The following is a 12,136-nucleotide window of genomic DNA, read 5'->3' as shown; positions in this document are numbered from 1 at the left end:
TGACAGCGAGGCAAACTGCATTTTTATTTGCAAACCGATGGCCCCAGACGCTTTACCCCGGGGCAGCGGTACAGAAGAAGTTGGGGAGATGCCGCCCAGCCGCCGGCTCTGCCCTCCCCGCGGGGACACCGCCACAGCGGCTCCCGCCCGCCCCCCGGAGTCCCTCGGCGGGGACCCCGGGGCCGGAGCCGGGAGCCCCTCAGCGGGGGGACCCCGCAGCCCCCCGGGGCCGCCGGGAGGCGCCTGCGCGCTGCGGCCGCTCGGTGCCGGCCCCGCGCCTGGCGCCGCCCGCAGCCCGCCGGCGGCCGCTGCCTATTTTAGTCACAGCGCCGGGACGGGGCCGCCGCGGGGCCGGGGGACGGGACGGGACCGGCCGGGACGGCGCCTGCCGCCGGGGGCTGCGGGGAGCGACCCCCCTCTGTCCGTCCCGTCTGGCCCGTCCCGAACCGGCGGGGAGACTTTGCCGAGGGCGCCCGGCAGGGGGCCCGGGGACAGGTAAGGGGCCGGGCACCGGGCACCGGGCGCAGCGGGCGCTGCCCTCGGGCGAGCCGTCGGGGCGGGCGGCAGCCGCGGCGCTGCCGGGGGTCGCGTCCCCGGTCCCTGTCCCCGTCCCCGGTTTCGGAGGAGCGCGGCTCGCCCCAAAACCACCTCCTGCCGGGAGGGCGGTGTGCGAGCGCAGCCGGCCCCCAAACGCCTGGGTTCGGCCTGGGTAATGAGTCGAAGAGCTTTGCGTCGCCTCCAAAATGCTGCCTTCGGTGGCACGTTGCCTCGCTCGTCCTCTCCCGAGAGGTCTGCCCGAAAGAAGGCTCCTCGTCATATGTATATATCAGGTTTGGGGGGTATTTCTTATAAAGCGTGGCTTCTGGTTTCTCTGGGGGTGCGGATGCAGCCTGTTTAGCCAGTGTCCAACTCGGGAACTGTCCGGGCTTCCACAAAATCAGCTCGGGGGCCAGAGACTTCTTCAGCTTACCCTCGGTTTGCCTCATTGACTGCAGTTGCTTGATTCTGCTCGCTCCCCGTCACCAAATGGCAAGAAGAGATGAACCCTGAAATTAAGATCTGTTTTGTATGTGCAGTTGTTTCTTCACAATGAAACATCTACAGAAGATACAAAACACTTTTTTTTTTTCCCCCAAGCTATAATATTTTTTTCCAAACATATTTTTCCAAACCGTCATGTTTTACCACAGTTTCTTCAGCTGTTCCGTAAAGCTTTGTGTGCATTTAGGCTGTCAGTCACTTTATGGGCAAACATTTGATGTAGCTGATCTCGTGTAATATTGCATCATGGACCAGCTGGTAGTGTTATAAAGATGTCATTGATGAAATCTGGCTTCCAGAAATCGGGCTGCGTGCCGCTCTGTTGATTAATAGCAATATGATTGTGTATGCACAAGTAAAAATGTCTTCACTGACCACAGTGAAGTAAGAAATGGTCTCCATGTCCGCAGAACTGTTGCTGTTCGGGCTTTGCACAAAGTTCTGTGCAGTGCCAGTTAATAAACTAGATGAATTCCAAGTGGGTGTTTTTAAGAAAATGTCTTGTTTGCAAAATAGCAAGTACGCTGTAATAAGGAGAATAGATGTTAAAACAGAATGAAGTACGATACTGGTTAATTTTGAAGGCAAATTTTGTTGCAGGAAAACCTTTTGTGATGAAAGTTGAGAACAAAGTTTATTAAGGATTCAAGAAAAGGCTCGTTAGCTGAAACTGCATTTAATCATTGCATTAAGTGTGCAGGCTCTTCAGAGATGAGATTTCATTTTACCACAAAAGCGTGTTACACAGCCTCGCAAAAGCGAACTCGGATCGGTGCCGCTGGGTGATCACGTAGTGTGTGTCATTGGGTACGCCTCTGCTGCTCAAACAAAGCCTGCTATTGTGTGGCGAGCACAGCCTCAGTTTGTGATGAGGTTGCTCTATGAGACTGAGAGTATTCGGACTCGCCTAGGTGGAAGAGTGGTGAAAGTGGAGCTAAGCCAGTGCTCTGGGCACGCTGCTGTTTTGCGGCGCAGTTTTGCATGTAAAGCCACGTGACGCTTGCCCCAGTAAAGCACAAACTGGACTGGTCAGTCATAACCCTGAGCCCTCCTGTAGAGATAAATAATTTCAGCAGCTCTGCTACCTTGGACCATTTCGCTCTGTCTTATATACAGTGTTTCATGACTCAGCGTGCTGTGTATCTGTTCGAATGCGTGGTTGATGGCACTGCTCCGTAATCCGGTTTTACGTCCAGGTGTAGTGTGATGAAGTGAGTCCCTGTGTTTATTTCTTTTTTGGGAAACGAGGTTCGTGTCACGTGGCTGGTTACAGGGGAATGCATTCCCGGCCAAAGGCACTGCTGCACCGCACAAACTCACTCACGCTGAAGTCTGCAGGGTTCAACCGTAGTTCATTAGCACAGTTTTAAAGCGCTTGTGAAAAACGTGCTGTGGTTGTTTCCTCTGTTATTAATTTAAAAGTTGAACTGTAGAAAATCTTAAACTCGTGCTTCACTTGGGTGTATTTATTATAAAACGCAATAAAACAGAACCACTGAATTATTACTTGTCCAGTGCTGTTCAGCAGCATACAAGTCTTGCACAAATCTATGCAAGTGCCAGCAATCTATAGTTAAAATGTAAAATTTTTCCAACTGCCCTTCCATATTCATGTTTCCTAGGAGCTGAAGAGCTTAGGAAAAAAAAAAAAAAAGAGAGAAAGGAGGGGAAATTATTTGTCATGAATACCACATGTACTTACTTTTCATCAGTTCTGATTCAGATTGGAAGAAAATCTGTCATTTCTTCCACGTCAGATACCATCTAGAGCAAAAAATAGATAGCATCCTCAGTACTGGCTTTGCAGCCACAGAGGATTGCATTGTATATTTTACAGTGATAAACGAGCAATCGTTCAAGTACTGTAATCTGTGTATAGTAGGCTGGTCTTTAAATATTTAAAGACTAAATAATAGCGGCTTCGCTGTATGCAGTGCTCCTAATGAACCTTAAACTACTCTGTGTTGCTGTGGGTTTTCTTTCTCTCCCCCGCAGCCCTTCCCCCTCGCCCCCCCAGCTTTTTTCCACTTCTAGAAAGGACTAGTGAGGATTTATCTGAGCCAAGTGTAAGCAGAAGCAGGCCTTTCCAGCCGCGCAGAACCAGCTGAATGAACCCCGAGCCCCACCGAAGGGCCCCTGTGGGAGCGCTCCGCCTTGCAAATGGCGGCCCCGCGGCCCCGCTCAGCCCCACAGCGGCCAGGCCCCGGTGCCAGGGGCCTGCAGCCACCAGCCTCGAGTGTCCACCTGAGCCCCTGGGTGCCATAGCGAGGTGGCAGCCGACTGATGGTCACTTCCGCTGTGACCGCGGGAGCCTAAATTCTGCCAGGCTGGAGCAGGGTTTGGGCCCAGAAAAGCCCCACTTGGCGGCACTGAAATGCTTGGAAGTGCCCCAGCTGCTTGTTTGGGTCCAGCAGGCCAGACAGGGATGAGACACAGGATGCCTTCCTCAGCCCAAGGGAGTGCAAATCCATCATCCCTGCTCCCAAGGGGAGCCCTGAGGGATGCAGAGCGGCTCACGTGGGTGGGTCGCTCCCTGCCCGTCCTGCTGGAGCTGTGGTGGTGTGCAGAAAAGGGACCGAGACAGGGAGAACCGTGCTGCAGGCGCTCTTCATGCTGTGATGAGGGTGCTCACCTGGAAAGTAGGATCCTGAGGCTTGGATGCCAGGTGCATGTATCATGTTAAAGCATTTAGTGGTAAAAGGTCCCATTCTTCGGGAAACATCGCCACAGGGAGGGATTCTGGCTCCACATGGATGAAAGTTTCTGCTAGAAGGTCTACATGAGGAATAATTTCAGAGACCTACCTGTGTTCAGTGCTTTCTGTTGTGTAAAGTAGTTATGTAGTTGGTATCTAAGGTAGGCTTCTAGATTTCACTAGCAAGACCAGCTACACAGCTTTGCAATCATCATTTGCACATCATTGCAATCATCTAGTCTGACTTTCAGTAGAACAAAAAATGGAATTAGAGTAAATCAGTTCATTTTTTTTACTAATAGCATATCCAGATTTATTTTAGGTGTCAGTCAGAATCCTGATTTCTTTAATTTCATAAATTCTTTTCATAAGCAAAGGGAATTTTCAAGGTCATTCCAATGATTAAGTTTTCTGCCTATACTTGCATATCCTTGCGATCTGAGTATATCTAGTTTTATAGTGACTGGTTATCTTGGTAGTTTTGTCTTTCGGATCGGGTAGTCCTTTTCTTCCTCATCCTTCTTCCTCCTCATTCTACCTCCTAAATAGATGTTATCAGTTGTGATGAAGTTACTGTAGCCTTCTCTGCATTGCGGAGGCTGCATTTTCTTGGGAAAACAGTGTTTTCCGGTGTTATAGTTACTGCTTTCTCAGGATAGAGACACTCGCAAAGTGTAAGGTAAGCTGGGATGTGAGCTTGTGGTGTTAGTTGCTGTCCTGATTGCTGTATGCATGTTTCAGGGGCTGTTTATCACTGAAAGCAGCGTGTTTCTCTGCCCATACTTGCCTGTAGGTGCACAGCCATGCCTGTCTGTAGGTGCCTGGCTCCTCGGCGCACTGTTACGAGTTAGAGACTGCATTGCAACCCGGAGTTTGGTCATCTCAGTCCCTTTGGGCATCTAACCCTACGTGAGCAACTGCTGAAGGAAAATAGCTGGGGGAAAGCGTGCTGCTTAAACAACCATCAAGAGAAATGCGTGGCAGTAGCGGAGCAGAGAGTGGTTTCCAGAAACCTAATGGAACTGGAAGAAAGCGATACGTTAATAGACCTGCTGAACAAAGCGCCACTGCATTACGTTGGAGGAAGTACTTGCTAAAATTAAAGAGCAGCTTCTCTTCATATGCCTAAAAGAGGGCCAGACGGGATGAAATGTCCCAGCCTGGGTGGGGTGCTCAGGGCTCAGCCCTCTGGAAGCCGGGGCCATGGGGTGCTCCTCTCCTGGCTCGGGGAGACCCCAGCTCCTGTCCGTATGGCTGGGGCAGGTGCTGTGACTGCAGATCCAGTCTGCGCCATAGATGGCTAAAATGGTCACGACAAAGCCTGCTAAACGCAGCACAATCTCCCTTTGAACACAGAAATGTATATGCTGGAACATCTTCCCTTCTGGTGGCGAGGCTGTAGCCAGCAATGCGGATCAGCCGGGCTGGTTGCAGGGTCAGCGTGTGCGGCTCCACCTCTGGCCGGCTTGTACAGTGCGCATCCTGAGGGCTTCCTGCCCCAGTACAGAGGGTGAGACAGCAAAGGAGCAGGGCGTTCCAGCTCTGGACAGCTTCACTTTTGACTAAATTAAAAAGACGAAAGAGAAGACTTGCTTGTGGCCTCAGGTGATTTGGGTCTGCTTGGTTTTTGTTTCAGAAATGATCGTGACCCAAACACAGTAACTAACACTCAGTGCTTCTCAGAATTGACTTTTGAGTCGTCGATGGCAAATACGGGGTGAAGTACGTGGTTCTCAAGTAAATTGCAGTTTACGTAATCGGTATTTCTCTGTGGGAATGCTGCAGTGAATGGGGGAAATGCCCATTTCAGGAGATCATACAATGTGCCTGCAAATTCCAACATAAATTCATTCTGCTTTGGCTATTTTAATATTCTGTTCATACGAAAATTTCAGTTGCTGGCTAGCACTTATCTTAGAGAATATACTTGAGCTGCTCCATTTACTGCCTTGAAGCTGCAGCAAACCCCTTAATTTTATCTCTGTCTGAGGACAGCTTAGTCCTTTCAGAAAAGCTGTTGGTTGTTGCAAGTCCTTGCCGCTGAATGTTGCTCCCATCTCCAGTCAGGGCTGATTTTTCTCCACGTTTGAGAAGGAAAGACTTGTGGTGGGGTAAAACACCCAGAAACCTTTCAGCAATCCCACCTGTGCTCACGGGGTATGGCTTCTTTCTGGGCTGGGAGATCTCGTCCGGGCATCTCTGGCTCCAGCAGCCCGCAGCCACCATGTCTGTGTTATTTTCGAATGTGGTAGCCACATGGCTGGGGCAGCAGCAAGGCTTGGGGACACACGTGTGTGTCAGGTTTTTTTTTCCTCTGCAAGGGAAAGAGTAAAAAGTACCAGACGTTTATGTGGGGAAGATGCAGTTCTCCACGTTCTCCCTGCCATGCCCTGCAGTATGTGAACGGATTAATTACAGTGACTGGCCTGAAGCCCTGCAGAGTGTAAATCCTGGACTTACAGGAACTCTAAAAAAGGAAAAAGCAAATGTGAAAGGCCTTATCTAGCATTAAATATCAGTCAGAATTTAAAAATAATTCTTTGCTTAGGTCCATCCATACTATTCTTTCTGCTCAGTTAATACTTCCTAAGAAAAACTGTCAACAATTTTTGGCTTGACAATCTTAAAGTACTTTCTTGATTCAAATAAGTGAATCCTCTCTTTCTGCCTGTAGTTTACCTGCAGTAAGCATGGCTGCTCTTCGCCGTAGCCCTGAGAAAGCAGCTGCATCGAGCAGTCGTCTTCTCCGGTGTTTCCAAAGGGTTTGGTTTTTGCCTGCCTGACTCCAGTAGCTCGGGAGAGTGCTGTGTTGGTGAGGCTGTGCTCTGTGCTAATGTTTGCCCTCCTCATGTCTGGATGGAGAGAGGTCCTCTACAGCCTGCGTGATGCTGTAGCACAGTACTTTACCATGAATGTTCCCGTTGTGCACAACTTCTGAAAGAAAGGGGAATTTTGCATGCAGCGGTTTAGATGGGTATGTCCCGTTCCAAAAATAAACAGTTATAAATACAGGACGTTTTTTCAGGGGCTTTGTTTCTGTGTATGGTGACCCTCTGTGTCCCAGTGGTACGCTGTTCTCTCGGGTGTCTTTTTGACCCATCTTGTCACAAGCAGATGTTTTACAGCAATGCTCTGAGCTGTAGTGCCGGTGGGCTGCGAATGCTGTAAGTGGATTGGAAACTGGACATAAATTTTGTGAAATTATTGCAATGTCATGCAACTTTTCATGAAAAAAGATGTTGGAAATGGAAGGTAGATTGCAGTACATATCCACGTTTATCTTTGTGTCATGCACGCCGTTCCCATGTAACATCTCAGTCGTGATCCCATTCGAAACACTGAATTTTGTGCAGAAAGTAGGATCTTGATGACAACTGGTTGGAGCAAAATGTTGGCAATAGGAAAGTATTAACAGTAACCTGAAATCACTGTTACCAGTGATGGTATTTCAAAAGAACAAAAACTTGTGCAGCTGACTTTGCCAGTGCAGCGGAAAAGCTGAGTGGATTCAGAACTGGAGGCCTGCAAACTGCTTGTCCTGCACTTACTTTACTTTCTTTCCATTCAGAAATCTTACCCCTTGGTCACAGAAGTGCTACCTAAAATTCCCAGCACTCTTACCATGCCTAGGTACCTGCGTTGAGGCCAGTTGGTTCTGAACTCCCATCCTCCAAGGGCTAAATCCTGTACCCAGGGGGAATCCTGTGTCGATTCTGTTGGCAGAGAAGGGTGTTTGGGTAAAGAGACGAGCACCAAAGCTTATAGCTACAAAGTACCTCGTTCTTGGGACGCTGCTTCTTCCACCAAAGTAGGATATAGAGCACCTCAAATTTGGAAAGGTTCCTTTCTCTTTAGCTGTGACATTTTGATGGGTCAGTGAGTTCCCTGGCCTACTCCCAAAGCGGGAGAGGTCTCCTCCTAGCCTTTTCTTCTAAACTGCCTCCTGGTTGTTCAGGATGTTGTGTCTTTACCCAGCATTAATGTTTTTGAATTATGGAGTTAATGTTGAATTTTGAATAAGCTTAAAGGAAGTAAAGCTGTAGCAGCTAGGAAACGGAATATCATAGAATCATAGAATAACCAAGTTGGAAAAGGACCCACAAGGATCATCGAGTCCGACTCCTGGTACGGCTTTGCTCTATGAATTTCTTAGACCTGTTCACTGTAAAAGAAAAAAGAAAAGCACTGAAAGCCTTGGTGAACAATACTGGGTGCTTCACTGCAGCAGCAGTACTTCTTTTAACTGTTGATGTCTGGCTCTTGAAAAAAAAAGAAGTAGCTGCCTTTGATATTCTAGAGAATCCAATAATTTAGATAGCAAGATTATGTTAGCTTCCCTGCGGTTCTTCCAGGAAAAGATACAGACATTGAAGACCTTGGTGGGTTTCAGTTCTGATTACATTACTGAAAGGTTTAGGTTCTGGCTTTGTACTTTCTACTGCTTCTAATCTCACAGTGAAATATTTGTTTTTGCTTTAAAAGAGAGACAAAGAAAGCTGGGCTTGATTTTATTTATTTGTTTTGCTTTTGTGCTTTTTTTTCATGTTTTTCAGTTGTGTCTTAGGTTTTATTAAACTCTTAAGAATACATTGCAATATGGTAAAAAGTAGACTTTAACATTTTACAGTGTTGAACAATAAAATTGTAGCCCTTAGCATGAAATTATATAAAGTAGAACTTTGGACTGTTGTAAAACAGCTCTATAAATGCCTTTTGAGGAGTATTTTGCAGGATGACTTGCTTCACGTCCTAATAGCACAATCTGTGTAAAGCTGCCTTTAAATTTCATAGTCTTCCTTATACATGACAGCTTTTTGCTGTCCATCCTTGGAGTAGAAAAGAGCATCCCCCATGACGCTCGGGTTTCCCTTATTGGGATGTTTGGGGACATAGCTTGCCACCTCCAGGGACGGCTTTGCCGAGCTCATGAACGATAACAGAAGGGCAAAGAGGGGAAGGGAATGGTTTGACAGAAATCCGGAATGACATGGAGGAAGTGAGCAAGGGACAAAAGTTCATCGTCTCTTCTTCCCAAAGGAGGTAGGGCATTAGATGGGGCTCGCAGGCAGCAGGTTCAGGACCAGAAAATGCAACCACTTTCTCAGCAGTTAGGCTGTGGACAGACTTGTCACGGGATGCCCTGGATGCTATGTACAGGTTTACGTGGATTCAGTGGCAATTTGACAGCTCCTGCAGGCTTTGTGTGTACAAAAACATGATCTTCACTAGAGCGATTATTAAGGTTTGATCCTGGAATCGTAGGGTTACAGGGGAAATTGAATGATTGTAATGCAGTCTGCGGTTTTAGACAATAAAAGCTTTGATCAAGTTTAATTGATGAAAATCATTTTATAAGTAATTCATCTTTTCTTCACTTGTCCAGATCAGATAAAACTACAGATGACACGGCCAAAGTCAAGACAACGCACGAACTGATGAGAAACAACATTGCCTTCTGAGAACATTAGCTTCCTAGTTGCTGGAAATCCTAAGTGCAACTTTACTACCAAAAGAGACCCTGACATTATGTGATCATTGAGCAGAGTTTGCAAGAATGGAAAAGCAAAGGACCCCACTGGCTGTATCACATAAATAACAATTTCAGAGATTCAGCTGAATCGAAAAATTAGTCCAGCCATGGGAGAAAATGCAAGTTTTTGGGAGAGCTTGATATATGCACATCCTACGTGCGCCACCTGGAAGCAAGAGGCAGAGGGATCTATCTACCACCTAGCTAGTATTCTCTTTGTTGTTGGCTTCATGGGTGGAAGTGGATTCTTTGGGCTTCTCTATGTCTTCAGTTTGCTTGGATTGGGCTTTCTCTGCTCTTCTGTTTGGGCTTGGCTGGATGTCTGTGCTGCTGATATATTCTCCTGGAATTTTATACTGTTTGCTATATGCTTCGTACAGTTCATTTATGTTACCTATCAAGTTCGGAGTGTTTCCTTTGACAAAGAATTCCAGGAACTCTACAGTGCTCTCTTCCAGCCTCTAGGAATTTCCTTAACTGTTTATAGGAAGATTGTCTTGTGCTGTGATGCAGAAGTGGTTACCCTGGAGAAGGAGCACTGTTACGCTATGCAAGGCAAAACACCTATTGATAAACTCTCCTTGCTTGTATCAGGCAGGTTGGTATCACTTTGTTTGGACTGACTTACTGCAAATATCTTCCCCGCCCCTTCTTGAAAATGAAAGCAAAAATGCCTCATTTGTGTATTGTTTGTTCATTTTCCAGTACAGTAGATTAAATATTAATGCAAGTAATATAAATATTAATGGGCTAAATACACTTGCCTAGGACAGCACTAACATAGAAACGCTAAGCATAAAATCTGTAATAGCTTAAAGAAAGCGTCTTAAGTCATCCTTATTCACAGCCCTGTATCATAGCACTTAACATGTTAGGCAGATAAAGGGACCAAACGTAGTCTTCAGGCTACATTTTGCTGTCTATCACCTAGCCGATGAACAAAGCATCTTTCTTTGTGTTTTTTTTTTTTTCTCTGCTAATATCATCTGAAGCAGGACTAAAATGTAGTTACGAAACTGAATATACTGAGGTAAACACAGTTTAATAGAGTGTATTGACTTTGTTATTAGATTGTACTTGGCTGCTTTCCGGGGGCTGGGAGAAGGGAGGGAATTAAGGAGGGGAGGTCTGATAGCATCCTTCCAGGGCAGTGGGACGTAGCTGGGTCCTATCCAGACTTGCATAGCTGACTCTACAGTTACTGTATGCTGTGACCCTTCATTAGACCCCGAGGCAGTAAATCCGTCTGCTTGTGTCCCTGCTTACCAGAGACCCGCCTAGCAACCTTGCTGATGCTTTCCTGAGGGGAAATACTCGCTGACATACTGCATGCAGAGTGGTTCTGGGCCACCACGAGGGTAGATGGGATACCCAGCACTGATGGCTGTGGTCTGGGCTTGATGGGACACTTTGTAGGTGCGTTTTGGCAGCCTGCTTGCATGGACAGAAGGAACCTGTAAGCAGCTTGAAATTCAGCTGGTTTAGTACTCCAGGCAGTGAACAATATGGATCGTAAGCAGTTAGCGTTGCTGAAACCCGAGTTTGGAGCATTCTTGGGAGCTGTCTAGAAGGCACCATGTGGAGGTTGCTTTTGGTCATGGTCATAGTGAAGGGGAGGTGTCCAGCCTTCTGCATGCCCAGCTGCTCAGTTACCATGCAGGGAATTCCTATTAGGCTCCTTCATGCAGCGTAGGGCTGCTGCTTGTGCTTTTGCAAGAAATGCTGATCTTGGTGTAGAGCAGATGTAAAAAGGGGGCACCTACAGCTTGCTTCGAGGTTCAAACAAACATTTCCTGCTCGTGGCCTTCAAACTTAAATATGGCTTTAGAAAAAAGTTCAAAGTAAATTTTTCTTTGGCATCTGCAGAAGGCCACACAGAGATGCCATATGTCCATCCTGGCTCCAGAGACAGTTGTTATGTGGCAATTTAATTCATCTTCAACACAGAGCCCTGCAAAACACATGGCATGGGGAACTCCCACACCACACTCCCTGCCTTTGCCACTTTGTTCCCTCCAAAATGCGTGTTTGCCATACCTGGAAGTACATCCTGTGGCTTTCAAGTGGAGGAGGCAACCGGTGCTATGAGCATTGATCTTTCACCTCGCAAGCGCACGCTAGCCTTTTCATGACCAAGCTTGCTTGTTGCTACACAGACCTGCCCAGAGAGGATAACATGACCTGAAAAAGTTTGAATTTCAGCTGCACAATTGCCTTGTATTCTCACTCCACTAGTCTGATCCAGCTGGGTTCAAAAAATATAATGAGGGTAGTGTTGGCCGGTGGTTGTTTGTTCATGCTATCAAACCTACGTTTGAACTCCTCACCTAGTAGAAATAACACATTGTTGTTGCAGTCGTTGCTGCTGTACACATAGTACTAACAAATTAACACATCTTATCTCGGTAGGATCAGAGTGACAGTTGATGGGGAGTTTCTGCATTATATTTTTCCTCTTCAATTTCTGGATTCTCCTGAATGGGATTCACTGAGGCCCACAGAAGAGGGAATTTTCCAGGTAAAAGTGGAGGGTTTTTTTGAGTACTAGAAAAAATGCTCAAGTACTAATTGGTTTGTATAACTTCCGTTACTTGCGGGTGTTGTTTGTGAAATCAAACATCTGGCACTCCGCTGTTTTGGGGAGGGATGTCCTCTACCCATTGGACTGGTCATGCTGTTTGTATCCTCTTTCTGTTTGCAGCTCGTTGTTATGACAAACGAGCTTTTCCTAAAAGCTAATCCGAGAGGTAGACTCTTGTTGTCTGTGCTAAAATAGCTAAAATACCTGAGCAACCACGCACGTCCACAGGAGATGCTTTACCCACACCCACAGGAGGTGAAATTCAGAGCATGCCGGCAGGGAGCCTAGT

General features: G+C 47.0%; 1 protein-coding gene across 1 annotated transcript in view; it reads left to right on the top strand.

The window, feature by feature from the left end:
* Nucleotides 1-272: 272 nt before the first annotated feature.
* The window catches only part of LOC121067827 (blood vessel epicardial substance-like), a 51,240-nt gene continuing 39,376 nt past the window's right edge, over nt 273-12,136 (top strand). The window contains 3 exon segments of the mRNA XM_040552700.1: nt 273-495; nt 9,120-9,864; nt 11,676-11,784. Coding sequence (XP_040408634.1) covers nt 9,374-9,864; nt 11,676-11,784 — 600 coding nt within the window. The 5' untranslated portion in view covers nt 273-495; nt 9,120-9,373.

The sequence above is a fragment of the Cygnus olor genome, chromosome 3 (genome assembly GCF_009769625.2).
Source record: "Cygnus olor isolate bCygOlo1 chromosome 3, bCygOlo1.pri.v2, whole genome shotgun sequence".
Classification (NCBI taxonomy): Eukaryota; Metazoa; Chordata; class Aves; order Anseriformes; family Anatidae; genus Cygnus; species Cygnus olor.
The sequence above is the reverse complement of the archived record's forward strand: the minus strand, read 5'-3'. Positions and strand labels throughout refer to the sequence as shown.